The following is a 20,444-nucleotide window of genomic DNA, read 5'->3' as shown; positions in this document are numbered from 1 at the left end:
TACCCCTCAAAGAGGGCAAAGATTCCCTAAACAATCTCTTCCTAAGCTCTTTTCTCCACAGTACTAAAAAGGTTCCTAAAAAGTGCTAATGGCAACAAATACATTTCTGTGAACATAATTTGTTGATTAGAAATCTGAAACTGTCTGAAACTGGCAAAACTCTATTCAATTTCATACTAAAGGTTTTTGTTTTTGCTCCTAAGGAAAAGTTAAGTAAAGTCCTAAGCACAATCATGGCCACCAGATTTTCAATTATCAAATTGTTCACTTAATCACCGAGTCACCAAAATCAATTGCAGTCACTAACACAAGGACTATCTGTATTGATAGGAATAAGGTATAGAATCAAATGGACTCCTCAGAATGGAAGCTTTGGGAAGTACTAAAATGGCTGCAGCTTTTCAGCACTGAAGAGTTCATTTTGAGGAATGGTAAAATTAGACAATATTTACCCAAGAAAACCATATTAGATTGGAAGCCATCTGAAATATATGTCACTTAAAATATACATTCATGTGTACACCACCCACCAATGAACTATGACAACCAAACCAGAAACAAGCAGATAGAAGGCTGAGTCACAATGCCTTCCTCTCAACAGTAGCTATGATTCTCTACCTCTGAAGTCCACTTTCTCCTTGGTAAATAGGTTGCTCTGAAAGGTTATACCAAACATCTCTACATAGAGCAGGTGTATATAGGAGGAAGCTGATATAATAGTTTAGAATTTCCTGAATTTCGTGTCTCTTATCACATGATTCTCACTTACCTTCAAGCAAACACTGAGTACAGGGCGACTGTCAAATACCTGTTTGGAGAGAGAGGGGGTAAAGGTCCTTTTTAAATATAATATATTAAAATATATTATCTATAGTAAAATAATATAGTGCTAGTTAAAAATACAACAATTACTACCACAGAACATGAATAGTATATATATCACCACATTCCTTCCTAAATACCACATTGATACTACAGCATTTACGTGAAAGAGACAGATGTCTATTTATTTAATAAGCTGCCTGTCTGACATACCTGACTCTGGGCAGCTAACAATTAAAACAGACCAAAACAATAAAAACAACAGAATAGCTTATCAAATAACAGCTGAGAACATTCATAAATACTCAAACATGAAATGGGCTTTTATACTATCAGTATATAAACATATTAACATATTAAAAGTCACTCTAACTAACTACAGCATAGTATAAAAGAATTTTTGTTTATCCTAAATCTTACTCAAAAATACAATCCCCACTGTAACACGAGAAAGGCTGCCAAACAATTATACCAAAACTGTAAATATCCCCCTATGCAAATAAATATGTGCATGTGATATATTAATAATGGTAGCAGAGGGAGGGAGGGAAGACAAACATTTCTTCAAAATTGGGAATGTTTTGTTTGTTAGTCAATAGTAGAGAAAGAAAATAATGATTATTTCAATAGAAATAGATTGAAAAAATAATGGGAATTTTAAAAAGGCAAAGAACATAGATAGTTTTAAAGATATGATATGCAAAGTAACTCCAGTTGTCTAACCAGAAAGTCAGCAACATGATCCTTCTAGGATAATCACATTCATATCACAGAGGGCGTTCACTCACCTGTATTCCAATGACTATATGAATGCATATGGTTAAAACACCTTACAACATCTAAATCTTGCAAGACCTATGTTCATTCTGCACATGATCTGCCTTGCTAAAACAAGATACTCAGAATACTTCTTGTAAGAGTAATGTATTCAGGATAAAAAGAAAGTTTCAACACAGTTCACCACAAAATCAAGTCACTGTATAGCCACCTAGAGATGGGTGGTATATAAAATTAATAATACATTAAATATTTATATCTGATTAATCTGTATCAACAGACAAAATATCATCATGATTTCATATACAAGAAACACTAATGTGAATGTTACCCACCTTGACCAAATTAACAAGGATATGGAAATCACGTACAGCCAGGTTCCAGTGTAGCAACTTTTGTAATTGGATCTATGGAATGCAGAGAAATGACATTATTTGGGTATCATCCTGTAACTATTTAAGACAGAAAGGATTTCAATATATTGAACTTGACCCATTTATACAAATACTAACTTTCATCTCTCAGTTTCATATGGATGCATTTTTTAAATTCCATGTTCCTATTGCAAAGCTACATTCAAATTTCATTTTCAATAGTAAAACCTGGATTTAATGGAACCCCCCCTCCCCTTCCCATACGCATGCAATGTAAATTGTCAGGAAGTCTGATTTTAAAAGACATTTTTCCTGCAAATGGTTTTCCTGAGATTTTACCACAACAATTCGTTAATTCAAAATTCTACAGCCATACAGAAATCATAATATAGGCAGGACTCCAAGTCATATTTCCTGCCATCCCACTCTTTCATGCACAAAAGCTGGGCAGAACTATCATCTGATTCCTATACAGTGACCTTTATTTATTGAAGATTGCTGAAGAAAGACAAGTATATGTTTGAGGCTGGGGGGACAGAAACCAGCTGTTCCCAGGTACAGATGGTTGTTATAGAAACATATCCCAGCTGCCCTTTTTAAGCACTTTTTAAATTCTGCTTTTATATCAAATATTCATTAATTTGGAAAGGTGGGAGGAAGAAACATTGAGTTTAAGTTCTTGAGAAGTCCCTGAAAAAATCAACTGTTGTGGGTTACAGCTAAGAATTCCATAGTATCTGACTGGCCACCTTAATCTGGCAGGGTTGGGTACTCCAGGCTCCATCAATTAAACAATGCCACCTATTGGGTGTTTTAATTCCCAACAAGTACTTCCAAGTACTTTTGGGGAATTAAGTTTTTATGTGTGCCAAATACTAAGGCTACTTACGTTCCTTGTAATTCAAAATTCAGGTGGGTGTTTTCTGTCTCAATAATCTCTATGAAACATGTCAAAAGAATACATATTCCTTCCTCGAATGATGGCATATTCATAGCAATGTAGATTTTGCTAGAAACCCCAAGTTTTAGTTCATCACATTACCTCACTTGAATCTGATTTTCCAGCAGATAAGCTTCTTATCGAAGTCTCTAATTTAGTCATCATCACCCGGAAGAAAATGGGAAAAGTTTGTCTGGTGAAAAAAAAAAAGGATGAGGAAATATTAAACATATTCATCATACTCCTCACCATTATGACATTATTACTTTCTGACGCATATGTAGTATCTACCTTTCAAACAAGATTTATTTCTGGAGAACTGTCCAGTGAGGGGAAAAAAATCTCTTAAACTAGTTGTTGTAAGAAATGCAAAAAGCAAAATAGCCCAAAATAAAAATGAGACCATGTGGGTATTATCATTCAAAGTAAGAAAACTGAATCCAAGCCAAGGAAGCAAAATGAAGCTAAGTGACGTAAGGAAATATGCTAAATTTTGTCAAGGATAGGCAGAATTATCCAGTATTCCGATTTTTCATATTGTAATTAGTTGTGTGTATTTCAACTTACAATCATGGGTGGAGAAGCACTTAATTAAGTTATTGTATGAAATCGGTTAACAAATATATTGGCAGCTGTCTTTATTGTAAAGAATGATTGTTAAGCAATTGTTGAAATTGCTCAATAACTTGGCATATGCAGTGTTTAGTATATCTAAAACATGAGAAAAGTCATAGTAGTGAATCTGCTGACTTTTGGAAAAGATATCCAAGGACCTAAGAAAATAAGTGAGAAGCCTGAAAAGTCTGAGTGCACATACAGGATCTCACAAAATGTATCATGAAATTGAAGCAACTTACTTTAGGAAAGGTGAATAAATCTGAGCCATAGTCAATCACAAGAAAACAATCGTGCTAAGTGTCCAACTATTACGATAAGAGAGCTATACACCAAGTATTTCTCCCCAAATGTGGTCTCTGAAAATTTGACTTCTTAAAATATTTTAACTTTTATTTATTTAGGTAAGCCAACTTTGCACTTCTACTGCTTACAGAATGTCTTCTAAGTATATGAAACCAATGTAAGATCAAATACCACAACTAGCCCTGCAATGATACACTACTATAAAATGGTTCCATTCTGCTGCCATAGCTTGATCAGCTAAACCTTGCATCTTCTGGAAATATTCTATAAAGATGAAACCAATACATCTTCTTAAATAGATAGCCTATATTCCAAATTTGGAATTTAATGGACCCTGGCATCTGTAAACGTCCTAGAGCCTGGTTTACCATAATAAGAATATTTAACCAACATACCACAACAGAGGTTTTTGATCAAATAATGTGTAATTATTACCTGGTCAGTGTAGGGTAAGTAGAAGAGTATCCATCTTTAGAAGAACGAATTAGTTCTGGAACACCAGTGCTTGAAATGTCTTCTATCTCCTTCAAGATATCATGTGTATATTCCATATAAATACTGCAAAGAACAAATTTTCACAAAATTATAGATGTCTCTTTTGAAAGACTGCATTAAACTTTTTTTCAACAGTAAGTTTTATCTGACATACATAAAAACATAAACCTGGCTTTCATTTCAACAGCAGACATGGTTATAAACATGCATTCTATTAAATTTTTAATTTATTAGAAATCAATCCATTTAACATTTCTTAATTATGGGAATAATTTATAGATAATCCTTGCTTAACAATGGTAATTGGACCATAATTTATGTTGCTAAGCAATGCAGTTGTGAAGTGTGATGTCACAGGACTGCATCATTTAGTGACAAACCTGGCATTCCCCACTGCCATCATTAAGCAAGGTTCATGAGTGGGTAAGTGAAGATCTCCTTGCAAGTTCCTGCTAGCTTCCAACAACTAAAGTCTGTAGGGAAGCCAATAGGAAGCTGCAAGTCCCAGGCGGCTCAAAGGCAGCTGGCAGGAAGGTAAGTAGCACATTCAGATAATTCAGGCGTATGGGTGGCTCCTGCTGGGCGTGAGAGTGTACCTGTGGCCAGCAAGGCATGATGGGGACAGCAACTGCCTGGTGGGAGTATGTGCAAGGACCAATAAGGCATGGCATGAGTGCAGTGGGGTTGGCTGCTGCCAGTTAAGGGACTTAGTGGAGTCACTTGTGATCTTCTCTGCTGGCTTCTCCATTGACTTTGCTTGTGAGAAGCCAGCAGGAAAAGGTGAAAACCGTGATCACATGATCTCAGGGTGCTGCAACTGTCATAGATGCAAACTGGTTGCCAAGCATCCAGATCACGATCACGCAATTGCAGGGATGCTGTAGGAGCCAAAACCTCAAGGACCTGTCATAAGTACCACTCTTTCAGCGCCATCAGAACTTTGAACATTCACTGAATGAATGGTTGCTAAGTGAGGATTACCTGTATTAGCAACCTTTCACATTTCTTTTGTTCAATGGTATGTCATCAGAAAAAATGGCACTGTAGGAAACAAAGTTCTAATGATCAGTTCTGGCACCATACTGACATAAGGAATTCAGATTTATTTTGCCTTCCAACCAGAAAATGCAGGTTGTTATGTTTTTTTTTAACAAATAGAGGCCTAAGAAAGGGCATTTGACTCATGTTAGTTTTTTTTGCTGAAAACTAGTATTGGCTGATAATAACAAAGCATGACACTATCAAATCTTATCAAATTGCCATGCTTTTCAGAAGAAAATTAAGAAAACGGTGCTAGAAAGATCCTGCAGTTTATACTGCTAAAGTGTTTATTCTTTGCAATTGGCAATGAGGTATTTTAAACATGGTTAAGGAAACTGCTTATTTGTTGGGTTGCCTTTGAAAAGAAGTGAATCACAACAGCACCAAAAGAAAAACAGTCTTACGTCAGTAAAGCATGGAGAGCATCATTAAATTGGGAGCCCTTCTGACGAGTTCCACTTGGCTGCATCCAAGATTGGCAAAGGAAACCTTTTGTCATGGAAACTGTCAAAGATCAAGAAAGAATGCTAGATATGGTTGCTCGCTATGATTTGTTCTGAGATAAATTATGTTTGCTAAATTTAATACAATATTGAGTTAACATCTTTATGACAATGATAAACCCAAAGCATCTCAGGTATTAGAAATTCAGCAACACTTACAGTCTTATCATGCTATATCTATTTTTCAACTAGATCCACCAATTATGAAGGAGGGAAACTGAACTTTACCAATTTTCAATTAAATTATTTTATTTATTTATTGAATTTATACTGCACCTATTATCAAGAATGATTTTCCACAGTGTCCATAACACATACTTCATGCCTCTTCTGTTGGAATTATAGGTGCCACAGTTACAAAATTCTCATAAATACAAAATAAATCCTTCCAAAATATTAATGTGCAATAGAAATAAAATAAAATTCCATATGTTACCTATTTCTTTGCTTTTTGGATTGGCCACAGATTTTTCAGCAATGACAAGCAGAAGCTGGGTAAGATTCAATGCACAGAAGATATTAGGAATGCTGTGCTGGAAATTCAGTAAATACTGGAAACTCTGACTGTAGGATACAGGAGAAAAAGGAAATGAAAATATAATTTGCTAGTAGACCTAAACATTATATTGAATTTTTCTTGTTCATAATTAGTTCCATAGTGCATTCCTGATTTTGTTTTTCTTTTAGCTTCTTTTGGAAGAGTGCATGAAAGAAAAATGTTTGTGAATTCTAGGTCTCTGATATACAGTATTGATAAATGTTAAGTCCTACCAAGTACTTCACATTTTGTGCGAAGTTGCATGATTCTTTTCTGGTACCTGAGTAGGTCCTCAAGAGGAAGCTCTCTATCTCCTGGCTTAAGTCTGCATGCAAGGATATGCAGACTTGCTTTTAGTAAGCCATGGTTCTCATGCTGAGAAAATCCATTCCTGGATGAAAAAAAAGAGCATCAATTATTTGTTGCTATAGTTAATACAGCAAGAACAAAAAGCATTTTCACAAGTTTGATTTGTCTTTTGTTTGAAGACACTTTGCGTATGCTCTCTAGAAAAGAAGCCAACATTAGTCTGGCAGCTCAGTTTGCTCACTGCCAGTCATAAAAACATTGATGTTGCTGTATGAAAAAGGCTCATCATAGTTTGTGCTATGGGTGGTCTGTTTCATGACATTCTATAAAGAAGATAAAAGGCCAATAATAAAATGTTAATTTATTCTCACCCTTATATTTGTAATTCCATATACTTACCAGGCAAATAGGAAGTGAAAAATTTGCAATAAGCGCTGATAACAGGATGACATTAATTGATGTTCCTGAATATTGACGCCTGGTCCATCAATCACACCATGGTTCTCTGTAATCAGCGTCTTAAGTAAAGAATATGTTACTGCATAAAAGGCTGTAGTGGGTTTACTTATGCCATGATGTAAAGAACACACTGTATGCCATTATAAGATAAATAATTTGTGTTCCAACCTGGAAGTAGTTGTGCATATTTTCTATGTGATTGCACAGTGGCTTTAAAAGTTCAGCAGCATACTCAATCACTTTTTGAGATGTACTTTGGCAAAGATGTGAAAATCCAGCATTTTTATTTCCTTTTCCCTGTAAAAAAAAATACAGGTTTATTATTTTGAAGTGCCTTTCCCTCCTCAGCAATCATACTTTAACACAGACTATTGGGGGCTAAAAACCTGATCACTCTTTCTGTGAAGAAATCAAAGAAACTGGGTATATACCATATTTTTCGGAGTATAAGACACACCAAGGTTTTGAAGAAGCAAAAAAAAAGTAGGTAGGTAGATAGAGGGATAGAGAGGGAGAGAAAGAGAAATACAGTAGGTATGTAGGGAGAGAGAGTAGTTAGGTAGAAAAGTAGATAAAGGGGGAGAGAGAGAGAGAGAGAGAGAGAGAGAGAGAGAGAGAAATACAGTAGATAGGTAGGGAGAGAGAGAGAGAGAGAGAGTGAGTAGGTAGGTAGGTAGATAGAGGGATAGAGAGAGAGAGAGAGAAATGCATTAGGTAGGAAGGGAGAGAGAGAGAATAGGTAGGTAGATGTTTCCAGATGTATTTATCCATGTGTTGGAGAAGGAAATCGCTGACAACCTGCAGCACCTAAGACTTGTTTCTGCTGGCACAACACTTGATCAATGTAATTCTCATCCAATCACTCTAACTAAAGAGCTTTCTGAAAGGAAAAAAAATTTTTTGCACTCTGCAAATCTCCCCAAAACAGCCAATTTTTCGTGAAAACAGGCCCGTTTTTAAAAAAATAAGAGGCATGAATAGCGGGGGGGCGGAGGGGGGGCTTGCAGAGTGCTCCGGGGAGGGGGGAAGCAAGCAAAAAATAGCCCATTTTTCATCAAAGAAATTGCATGCATAGCCTTATGGAGGCTTATAAAATGCTACAGGTGCCTAGGGGGGCAAAAAAACGGGCCATTTTTTGCTCATTTCTGCCCTCCCCAGCACCCAGGAGTTCTTTGAAATCCTCCATAAGGATATGCATGGCCATTTTGGTGAAGTGGGTGGGGCTTCGGGATGTTAAAAAATGCTGTATTTGATGTATAAGACGCACCCAGATTTTCAGCCTCTTTTGTGAGGAAAAAAGATGCGTCTTATACTCCGAAAAATACGGTAACTGTGGTAAAAATAACTGAAGAAACTGGCACTTGGCATCTATCTGAAAGGTCAAGATTTATATTCTCTAGTTCCAGAATGCAGGAAATAGATTGTGACTGAATATTAGAAAAACTTCCTAGTACACTAGTTCAACAGTGGAACCAAAAACCCAATGAAGGTATGGGCCCTGTGCTTTGAAAGTGTTCAAGTGAAAGCTAGATATCTGGAAGCCACCATCGATCAGGAAATTGGACTTGGTGGTCTAGATAACTTTTCCCAGCTCTATGATTCCAAAGTCTGTCCCAATGGACATTCAGCAAACATAATGTTGTTTGAAATATGAATCTGATGCAGCAAAGAGTTATTGCAAAGTTGAGCATATCATTGCGTACAAAGACAACCAGATCACTGAATCTTGTCGGAAGAGCATCACCTTAGAACAGTGATGGGCAACCTTTTTGGCGTGGTGTGTCAAAAATTGGCAAAAAATCGAGCATAACTCGCGTTGTGTGTCACTTCGACAAAAACATAATTTTGCGCAATTTATAGTTTAAACGCTGTTCCCTGCTGTGGTGCGGTCGTAACCGACAGTCCCAGGAGTAGACTCTCTGTGCCGGCCTGACTGGAGAGAGGCGCGCACTGTTCCCGCGCTCCTCTCCTGCGTGTCCTCCCTCGCCGCGCTGACGTGTGTGCGCACGGCACGCACGCCTTACCAGCAGGCCCTGCGCTCAGAAAGGGGCGGCGGAGATACTGTAAGTGAGTGTGGGCGGGGGAAATCACACGTCCCGCCCCCCCCGTTCCTCCAGCACAGATTCTTTTATCCTCGGCGGCCGTGCAGGAGCCAAGAATGAATCGCATGAAATCCTGTGCGTGTCACCCCAAATGGCTACACGTGTCAGCACTGACACGCGTGTCATAGGTTCGCCATCACTGCCTTAGAACAAATATGGCTTACACTCAAAGCAAGTATGGTTTAATAAAAAGTTAATTCAGGAGGAAATTAAAGTGCAGGAATTAGATGAATGTACACTAATACATATAATAATTTCAAACAATAATTATAATGTATAATGTATATAATGAAACAAAAAATTCATTTACTTTGATTTTCTTTTTATTCATTTTAAACAGTATATCTCCGATGTCCCAATTCATCATTGCTTGTTTTTGCTTTCTAAAAATGTATTTATTAGATTTCTATTTTGCCTTTATTATTTTTTTATAAATAAGTCAAGGTGGCAAACATATATAATAGAAAAGGGGGGACAGAGAGGGAGGGGGAGAGGGAGGAGGAAGAGAGGGAGGAGGAAGAGAGGGAGTGGGGAGAGAGAGGGAGAATGAGAGAAATTCAGCTGGCTTTCTTGCTTAGGGCCGAAGTAGAGCTTAGTCTCCTGGTTTCTAACCTGGTGTTTTAACCACTAAACCAAACTGGCTCTCCGTTTAATTTAATTTAATTTAATTAAGTAAGAGCCAAGGTGGCGCAGTGGTTAAAAGCAGCACTGCAGGCTACTGCTAGATCAGCAGGTCAGCGGTTCAAATCTCACCGGCTCAGGGTTGACTCAGCCTTCCATCCTTCCGAGGTGGGTAAAATGAGGACCCAGATTGTTGGGGGCAATATGCTGACTCTCTGTAAACCGCTTAGAGAGGCCTGAAAGGCCTATGAAGCGGTATATAAGTCTACTGCTATTGCTATTGCTATTGCTATTAATTTAAACAAAGTTCTTCTTTAAATGAATTTCCTAAGATTCTGTTGCTTAAAAAGCTACAATGCCTTATTCACATGATGCATACCTTTACGAAAGGGAGTCTCCTTGCAGGAGCTGGTATTAACATATGTTCCATTTTCCGGTACAAATCTTCTAAAAGGAACAAGAGCTCAGTTGGCTCTAACTGAACTACTTCACGAATCTAGTATTTTAAAGGAAGAATACAGTATTATTCCAGTGATCATAGTAAGTCATATGTTTAGTATACTATACATGTACTGAATTTAGGTTTTTCAGGAAGCTGAACAAAGTTGTTAAAATGCTAAAGAGAAAAAGGGCAAGTGTTTGCAATTCTCTTATGAAAGGCAACAGGATCAACTAATTATATCGATGATAGGCAGGCATATTGAACACTGCCGCAAATAGTCTTAATGTATCATCCACTCTTCTTCCTATGAAGACTGATCAGCTAGTTTGTCAGTGACTTACTTCTAAAAACTCAGAGAGAAACTGCCAATAAAGTTCAGGAACTGAAAAAACCTGTAGATGAGTTTCACCATCCAGAATTAGAGCTACGTTTACAGCACAGAACTTGGTATATAGAAAGAATCTGTACAAAAACATTCTAACAAGATATATAAGCTATGCCTGATGCTTATTGTGAATAGTGTCTACACAACGTCCCTGTATTATAATCAAGATGACTTTGCTTAATACATAATTTTACTTGATTATGATTGTCATACTGATATGCCATACTTATACATTGGAAAGCTTAAATTCAGGAACCCCACATTAATACCGCCTGCTGCCAATTACCTCCCACAGACCCATTAGATCTCACAGGGTTGGCCTCCTCCGGGTGCCATCTACCAGCCAATGTCACCTGGCTATTACCCGGGGGAGGGCCTTCTCTGTGGCAGCTCCGGCCCTCTGGAATGAACTCCCCGCAGGGATTCGGACCCTCACCTCTCTCCAGGCCTTCCGAAAAGTCCTCAAAACCTGGCTTTGCCGGCAGGCCTGGGGGTGATGAGTTCTCTCCCCTCTCGACATGTATGGCTGTGCGACTGTTGTCTACTTTTATTATTTGTATTTTGTCTTTTATGTTCCCCTTTTTTTTCCCCTTGAATTGTTCGCCGCCCTGAGTCCTCCCGGAGAAGGGCGGCATACAAATAATAAAATACAAATACAAATACAAATACTTGCACAGCAGCTGCATAATGTTAACTCTGATGTAAAGTCCCAGTGGAAAGTAAACTGGATTACTGAACGTCCATATTCCGGGGGGAAAAATATCTGACCCGACATAAAAATTAGTGGGTTTCAATGCCACCCACCAGTGATGGAAAACTCTGAATAGGATTTGCACCTTGCAGGGCATCTGTCAAGGTTCTCTGTTTAAATGGGGGAAGAGTATCCTCCCCTGAATGTGATGGTGGTGCTCCTCACCAGGCACTGGATCATATAGTGACTGGCTGCCATTTTAGGGTTTATACAGGAGAAAAAGCAGATTTTTGCCAATAAATAAATACTTTGCTTAATAGGATAAATGGCCTAGATATCAATATATGGAAACTTACTCCATTCCCATCAAACAACATATTTTAAAATATAACCCATAACATATATAACTTCTTGAATTGTTTATACCATACAAAATTGACTACATATTTCCATCATATGTGTACCATAGTATTGTGGTTCCTTTTTATGTATTTTTCCTACTGTTGTCCATGTACTCTATGATATGTGCAAAATTAATAAATGAATGCTCAATAACAACTGAAATACTGATTTTAACTTAGAAAACTGTTTTGCCCATGATTCTTCATCCTGAAGTTAAAGATCCACCATCGTACTAGTCTACTTACCTTTGTGTGCATCTCTGAGTCCAAAACAGATTTGGTCAGCAGTCCACAATGAAGGATGGTAAAAACTTCCAAATCTAATTCACGGAAGTATGCACTGTAATTCTGCAGCTGTATTAAAGGAGTTGCGGGATCTTTTTCTGGAGAGCTCTAAAGAGAAGAATATAAACCCCTTCAAAATGATATAAACTAAGAGCTGGCAATCAGCTACAAAAGTAGCACTATATTTCAGTTGATTCTTAATGGCACTTGATACTGTGTGCATGCTGGTTGTGCAAATTCTGCTTTGTTAACTTTGTAGCTCTGGTAGAAAGATATAGCTGTACCCTATGCAGAATTTAATGTTTCTTCAATAATCACTAAAGATGTTCTGATCAAATGAACTGAATGGAGAAAAAAATCAAAGACTGAGAACTTTTCAGCTAGTCTTTGATTTTCATCACTGGGATGATCTATATTGTGTGCATATCCAAATGAATAAATAAGATTAAACTATTTGTAATGATTCAGTTTCAAAACTTCAGGCAAATGATCAACATAGTGGTTACTAAGAATCAGAAAGTATATTACTCCCATTTCTATCCAATCTCAATACTAACTGAAAAGATCCTATTACTCCACTTTGCTTGTCCAACAAAAGTTTCTTGGAAAAGGATCAAAAATTGGCTGGAGGCAATAACAGGGGTTAAAATAGAATGGAAACCTGAAGGTTTTTTTATATTAAGAATAATGTCTGCGAAATAAAAAAAAAGAAATCCAGTATTTAATACTACATATAATTACAATGGCAAGGATTGCCTTTGTCCAGAAATGGAAAAACAAATTAACTCCAAGCGAAGATGAAATAATAAGAAAAGTTATGGATTATGCTGAAATGGACAAACTAACTAAAGAAATCCAGGGAAAAGAAGAATCAGAATTCTACCAACTATCGGATAAATGGTATAGGTGGATGGAGGAAAGAAACAAGAATCAATGAAGAAATACAACAAATCTCAAAAATAATAGTTATGAGTAAAATAAGAGGGTTAAGAATGGTGAAATCCAAATGAAATACAATAGAAGGGGAAATAATATAAGGTGAGCGATATCGATTGATAATTGCTATTAGAAAGAACAGGAAGGTCCTGTTCGTATTGTATTGTGTAAATGTGGTGTACGTCTAAGTTTTGTGTGTGTGTATTTTACATGTTTATAAATAAATAAATAAATAAAAAGTTTCTTAAACAAATTTTTGCATATCTTCTGGCTTATTATATTTTCATAAAAGATAAAAAACAATAATGGATATATTTAACCTCAGACTTCTAGAAGGATTCCAAGTTTATAAACTTTAATGTATTTTCAATAGGACACATACAGATTTCTCTTGTTGACTTGTCTCAGCTTCAGCTTGAATTATTTCCAAGTTCTCATCCACTTGTGAATTATCTCCAAAGCTTTTTTTGCTGCTATCTGATTTTAGTCTTTTTTGTCCTAAAAAAAGCAAAAGGTTAAAAAAACAAACGAAATCCAGTTTCATTGCTGATTAAAATAAATAGAAAACCTCTAAGAGAAAGATATATTATACTATATTTGAAGTCTAACCCCTTGCATCAACACACATCAGTTTACCAGATTTCACATGTTTCAAATGAAGTCTGCTAAATGTAACTTGAGTGAATTTAGGCAATGACAGACTTCATTCCAAACAATAGATACAATGGACAATGTTTGTTGTTTCTGCACACATGTAAACATTTTCCTTCTCCGCATGAATAAACTAGTACTGTATACAATAATCTCATGGGCTAGAAAAAGTATACTATTTTTTTTCAGACACATGTCTCTGCTACTGCTTAGTATGGGTATCATGTTGGATTTTAAATGTCTCTGGAAGGAAAAATAAAAGGCCAGAATGGGCACAAAACTTTGTTGCCACAGGGAAGATTTTAAAATTGTCTGTTGCACGACTGCCCTATCTATCCTATCACAAAAATTGCTGACGCGTAACAATAATTTTGTTGAGCAGTTGGTAGGTATACAAACACAACTTGGGGGAGGGAGGAGATTTATATTACATTATATTACATTTCTGGAGCTACTTTGAGTCATGGAAGAACAGAAGTAAATTAAATTAAATTAGCTTGACTGACCTCTTAAAGCAGATTATTTAGTATTGCCACTATTAACAAACTGTAATATTGTATAATAAATCTTTAATATAAGAAGAATTTAAGACTAATTCTTGCTCAGCCATTACGTTTCTTCTCAATTTTTTACATTTTATCCAAAACAACAGTTTAATGAATTGCATATGATACCTTTGTTCTTTTTTTTACTAACAGAAATGGTATTGAAAGCAGGTGCAGCTTCCAAGGTCTCAGAATCAAAGTTAGCAAGAGGAGGAATATATCCAGGGCTTGCTGAAAAACCAGAAGAAAACAATCCAAGTAAGCTGATTAAGTTTCTTATACAGATAATCTTTGACTTATTACCACAATTGAGACCAAAATTTCCATTTCTAAACAAGATGGTTGTTAAATGAATTGTGCCTTATTTATGACCTTTTTTTGCCATGATTAAGTGAATAACTGCGGTTGTTAAGTGAATCTGCCTTCCCCTATTGATTTTGCTTGTTAGAAATCAGGGAAGATCACAAATGGCAATTACGTGATCCCAGGATGCTGCAACCATAGTAAATATACCAGTTGCAAAGTGCCTGAATTTTGATCACATTACTGCCAGGATGCTTTAAGAGTGATGACCAGTCATCAGCCACTTTTTTCACTGCCCTTCTAACTTCAAAGAGCTGCCAAACAAATGGTTTTAAGTCAAGAAATTCCTACACAGGTAATCCTTGGACTACAATGGCAATTGGAATGGATAGCTTTTGTTAACTGTCACATGGCTGTGTGACATAACAACAATCCCAGTTGTCATCATAACCTCAAGATGCATGGGTTAAGTGGGAAGCAACAAGAGTCCATGTCAGGAGCCCAGGGATGCTGTGGGGGATGCTTGAGGGGAAGCCAGCAGGGAAGGTTGCAAAAAGCAATTGTGTGACTGCAGGGTGCTGCAGCTATCATCGTTACCAAACAGCTGAACTGCAATCACATGACTGTAAGGGTGATGTAGCAGAGGGTACTTTGTAAGTACCACTCATTCATCAATGTCACAACTTTGAACAGATGCTGAACAAGTCATCATATGCAAGGAGTATAATACATAGCTCTTATACATATATTGCATTTGATTGAAAATATTAATCACTTACACCTTTTCCAGAGACTACTTGCAATATTTAAAACATATATCTCTTGATCATCATATTGTTTGTTTGTTTGTTTGTTTATTGGATTTATATGCCACCCTTCTCCCAAAGGACTCAGGGCGGCGTACAACATAAAACCCCCCCACATATTACAAAAGTTAAAAAGGAAATTAGATAGAGTATCCAAAAACAAACCTAATTAATATTAACAATAACATTTTAAAAATTAGATTAAAATTAACAATTAAATCAATCATTTATTTTATTTTGTTCAGGCCAGGCCGGCTTGCTGGAAAAGCCAACTTTTTAGGGCACGTCAGAAGGACCAGAGGTCGGGGATTATGTAAAGCTCCGGGGACAGCTCATTCCAGAGGGAAGGCGCTCCCACAGAGAAGGCTCTCCCCCTGGGGGTCACTAGCTGACACTGCCTGGCCGACGGCACACTGAGGAGGCCAATTCTGTGGGATCGCACTGGACGGTGTGACATATTTAACACATGAATCCACATATATATATACTTTCTATATAGGGATTTTACATTCAATCAACTAGCACTAAGAAAATTAGAATAGTACTCTTTCCCTGTCTTTTTTACATTTATTCTTTTGAGTTTAAGTTTTCTATTCTCTTAAAACAACCTACATACATCGGATGTTATTTCTGCCTACCCCTTTCTTACACCTTTATTTCATGCAAGATTACCTGCTAAGCATTTTTCCAGAGTACACTGTAGCTCCGTAATGTTCTGTAACCGAGTCAAAACTTTTCCTTTTATATTAGCGTCTTCTTCTCGGCAGAAAGCATTTACAACCTTGAGAGACAAATTCGTAAGGTCAGATTAGAGACTTTTCTTACCATCTGCTACCAATTTTTTTTGACAGTTCCCAAACTGTTATGATTTTTCAATATACTGTATAAGAAATACTATTCTTCAAACCTTAACTCAGTTTCAAATATTGACCTGGTGAAAATTAGTTGATTAAAATATTTAGTATGAAGGAATGATTGTTATTTCTAGCCTTAGCTATATATGTATGGCTGTGATTTTTGTATTGGTTTTCTATTGGTACACAATGCCCAAATTCATAAATTACGACTTAGGCATTCCTATAAATCCTTTAACAAACAGAGAAATAAATAAAACAGCCCTGTCAATATCTTAAGTAATAAATTATTGATATTCATCTGTAAATTCCATCCACCAACAGGACAATTTCCAGTCTTAAGAATTCTCTATTTCCCACCTACCACCCCTCCCAACTATTACATAACAGTAGTGAATTAAATAGTAGAGGTAGCCCTTGATTTACAACCATTTGTTTAGAGACTTAGATCATTTTTCACACTCACAACCATTCCCCACTGTCATGTGTTCGAAATTCATGTGCTTGGCAACTGGCATGTATTTGTGGCAGTCACAATGTCCTGTGGTCATGTATTTACCACTTGTAACCTTTGGCTTCCAACGAGCAAAATCAAAAAGCCAGATTTGCAGAAAGCCAGATTTGCTTAACAACCATGATTCACTTAACTGCAGAGATTCACTTAATAACTGTGGCAAAAAGGTTGTAAAATGGGGCAAAACTCAGTTAACAACTGACTTACTTAACAACAGAAATTTTGGGCTCTATTGTGGTCATAAGTGAGGACTACCTCTAATCTAATATTTAAAATATTTTCCAAAATAGCATTAGCCATTTACAGCGGGGAAAAAAGGAAAGAGAAAGATAAGAAAATATTTTTCTACTTTTTCTGATACAATAGTGCTTATATGGAAAGTGTATGTAAGGAAGTGTATGTAAGGAAATTAATATTTGTATATGTACAAACGTAAGATGCAAATATTTGTATTCATGAACATGCAACAACAAGAGTAATTAGGAAAAAAATGCCATACTTAGCTATGCTAAGTCTCTCCATTTGGAAAAATCTCTCAAAGTGAAAGATTCTTATTATACATTAGGAAAGATTATGATTATCACAGACATGTGGCCTATTAATCAGGAGAGTGTCAGCACTATGAAAAACAGCATCCTCTGAAGCAATGCTTACCTCACGAAACCAGTTCACTGCATGAAATAAGAGAGAACAAAGGAACTCGCGTTCTTCCTTTGACAAAGACTCTATTTTTTCTGCCACCTCCAAGTTAGTCAGATATAAAGGACACACTGTAATAAAATACAATAAAATAAATTCACTCATAATTAAGCTCATTCGTTTAATTGTTGATATATCTTTTTCATACTTTTTCCTGGTATGAAGTTTGAATTAATGGTTTCTGTTTTGTTTCTGTTTCCTTTTCTCCCCACTTTCTAATGAGTAAGTTTTGTTTTTTGTTGGCTGTTACAACCCATAAACTGCTTGAAATTATGTTTCTAGCAGCATTATAAAAATATATTAAATAAACAAATATGCATTGTAGACTATATTTCAGTGTAGCAGATGGTAATGCTTAAACTTGATCTCCAGTTTTATCACTCATTCTTTTGCATTGATATCCCACCTATAATATTCCAAATAGAAGTGGGTTAAACTAGACAGAGGTCAACTGTCGACATCCTATACCTAATAAGGCATCAATGTCCTCCATACTCCCTTTATTCAGTTCTGACATGCAGAGCCTCAGCATTCGGAAGAAGGGCGACAAGCATACTGGAGACACTAGCCTGAGAAATGAAGAGAGAGAAACCTTGTGAAATGACGGTGGTGCTGAATATAGAAAAAAGCCTTCCTTTGGAACACGTGCAATTTGGCCTGCAGAAGGACTGAATCTGCTTTGTGACTGGTCTCCAGAGTATTGCAGCTATGTTCCTAAGCTCTCAGTCAACAGTCAAGCAATTGATAAGAGTACTTCTTCCAGAGCTGTGTAAGTCTCAAAATCATCAACTTAACGTGCGTTGTTGTTTACAAAAAGTGTAAGGAAACTTGATTGGTAAGAGAAAACCTGGCTGTCTGGAGGGACAGGGCAGGAGAAGTCAGAAATAGTTGTGTTAGGCTTAAAGCAGCAACCCGTCTCAAGTAATGTGAGATCCAGATAGGAAGTCATCATAACAATTTTATAAAGTTTTCAAAATGGGGCTAAAGGGAGATAATAATTCATTGATATATATTGAATTACCAAGGGCCAAAGTCCTACAGACTTCTGTAAAGTTTTCCTATCAGATAGGTTACCCACAATTTTTGGGAGGGAGAGCTGAAATGTAAGTTTACAAAAACTCCTTTCATTCAAGGCCCTGGAGATGGCAGAGATCAACTAGACTCTAGTCTCGGGAGATGAAACATTTGAGAACTACTTCCTCACATCAGCAAACCTCCACTTTTAAGATGCATGAAATGGGAATTGCAAGAATCTGATAAGAGGGGAAAATCTACCCACAAATTACAATATTTATCAAATGGTATCAATCAAACTACATTTAATTGAGAAATGCAATGCTTATGGCAAAAGAGGACAAAATCATGGCCTCTTTAGGGTAGCATTTCATATGAAAGTATAGAATGCTACTACCAATCAGTCTACACAACCAACCCAGGACTGGAACCCGCTTTTGGAAGGGATACACGGTGATCCTTTGCATTACATTGCAATCCTTTCCCCTCCCAAATTTCCAATTTCCAATTTCCAAAACATTGAGCAAGATGACTATTGCTTTTTCTTCGTTCACTTAATATTTGGTAATTTTGATTTTCATAAGAGGATTTTCCATTAACACTCTTGTGCACCCTAGCTTTTCCCTGCCCAATCTGGTATCCTCCAAATGTGTTGAGACCACATTTTCCACACTACGCTGGATAGAAGGATCTAATTTAGATTCAGACAGCACCTGCTTCTAGAAAACTGGCTTAGCGCTTCAGCTGTGTAAAAAAAAGTAAGTAACTCTAACCTTTTGTCCTTGCTTTCCGCAGCTGTTACCTCCAGGTTCGTGGAAAAGCTCTGGGATAACAGGGGCAGCAAGTTAATAGCAATACCCTCCTGACTTTCACCATCTTCCAAGCCATATAGAGCTTTCACCGAAAATGGGAAAGTGCTGGAAAGAAACCAAATGTCAATAGTAAAGCTCAATATAAAAATACCAAATTTAATCATTTTTAGGAGAGATTATAATAGTTTTTGGAAATACCTATCCTCTATCTGGTGAAGATCTGTGACAAAATCGCTCTCAAAGTCTTGGACCACATAGTCCTTAATCCAGGCCTTAAGGGAAAAAGAGGGGGAAAAAACCATTTCCACAGGCAAATTAATTGGAGCTGGAGAACAATGGAGATATTAGTTATTTTCTTTAGATTTATAATACTGAACGTGCTTTATTGTAAGTTTATATTATTCCAAATGGGAGTGCAAAGCACTCCTGCAAAAATTGCTGTAGTAATTTTTCACATGATAAAAGGTGAAAAATGTTAAATTATATCTAATCAATAGCTCTGCATGCTTCAAACATTTTTCAAAAGATTCCATGAGCTTGAAAAAAAGGAAACAAGCTGCTTTAAAAGTTGGCCGTGGTTAAAGGTAAAGGCTCTAGGGGGCGCTGCTCATCTCCGTTTCAAAGTTGAAGAGCCTGCACTGTCCGAAGACATCTCTGTAGTCATGTGACCGGCATGACTAAATGCCAAATGCACACAGAACGCTGTTACGTTCCCACCAAAGATGGTTCCTATTTTTTCTGTTTGCATTTTTTCATGCTTTCGAACTGCTAGGTTGGCAGAAACTGAGACAAGTAACGGCAGCTCACTCCATTACGTGGCACTAGGGATTCGAACCACTGAGCTGCCGACCTTCTGATCAACAAGCTCAGCATCTTAGTCACTGAGCTACCTTGGCCATGGTCATGCAATATAAGGGAAAGGGTATAAGCCCAGAACTCTGTCTCTTACCAGAACTTGCAAATCCAGATTTCCTTTCTGAATTAAGTTGGCAAGTTCGTCATAGTACAAAGCCAAGGCATGAGGAACCTGTCCACAACAAGAGAATACAAGCTCCAGCAAAGTTGTAATCTGCAGAGGAAGAGGGAGAGAAAAAAAAAGAAAGAAGAGTGCTTGGTTTTAAGCACATAAAGGTCAGGCGCAAATAATCAGGAATATTCAATGAGTTCAAAGCACAGAAGAGTTTGTTATTCCTATCTATACACA

At 36.9% G+C, this 20,444-nt stretch overlaps 1 protein-coding gene across 1 annotated transcript in view; it reads right to left on the bottom strand.

The window, feature by feature from the left end:
- The window catches only part of FANCD2 (FA complementation group D2), a 42,900-nt gene that overhangs the window by 3,216 nt on the left and 19,240 nt on the right, over positions 1-20,444 (bottom strand). The window contains exons 21-39 of the mRNA XM_014057278.2: positions 20,190-20,309; positions 19,439-19,512; positions 19,202-19,345; positions 17,883-17,983; positions 17,370-17,485; positions 16,020-16,128; positions 14,368-14,469; positions 13,425-13,540; positions 12,068-12,214; positions 10,282-10,398; positions 7,348-7,476; positions 7,120-7,238; positions 6,692-6,802; positions 6,310-6,437; positions 5,775-5,874; positions 4,270-4,392; positions 3,016-3,106; positions 1,935-2,006; positions 770-808 (exon numbers count right to left, since the gene is read on the bottom strand). Of these exons, the coding sequence (XP_013912753.2) occupies positions 770-808; positions 1,935-2,006; positions 3,016-3,106; positions 4,270-4,392; positions 5,775-5,874; positions 6,310-6,437; positions 6,692-6,802; positions 7,120-7,238; positions 7,348-7,476; positions 10,282-10,398; positions 12,068-12,214; positions 13,425-13,540; positions 14,368-14,469; positions 16,020-16,128; positions 17,370-17,485; positions 17,883-17,983; positions 19,202-19,345; positions 19,439-19,512; positions 20,190-20,309 (2,058 nt within the window). The remainder of the gene's footprint in view (positions 1-769; positions 809-1,934; positions 2,007-3,015; positions 3,107-4,269; positions 4,393-5,774; positions 5,875-6,309; positions 6,438-6,691; positions 6,803-7,119; positions 7,239-7,347; positions 7,477-10,281; positions 10,399-12,067; positions 12,215-13,424; positions 13,541-14,367; positions 14,470-16,019; positions 16,129-17,369; positions 17,486-17,882; positions 17,984-19,201; positions 19,346-19,438; positions 19,513-20,189; positions 20,310-20,444) is intronic.

This window comes from Thamnophis sirtalis, unplaced genomic scaffold, assembly GCF_051295495.1.
Source record: "Thamnophis sirtalis isolate CommonGarterSnake01/CBP01778 unplaced genomic scaffold, rThaSir2_p1.2 scaffold_3, whole genome shotgun sequence".
NCBI lineage: Eukaryota > Metazoa > Chordata > Lepidosauria > Squamata > Natricidae > Thamnophis > Thamnophis sirtalis.
This window is presented reverse-complemented; position numbering and strand designations above follow the sequence as displayed.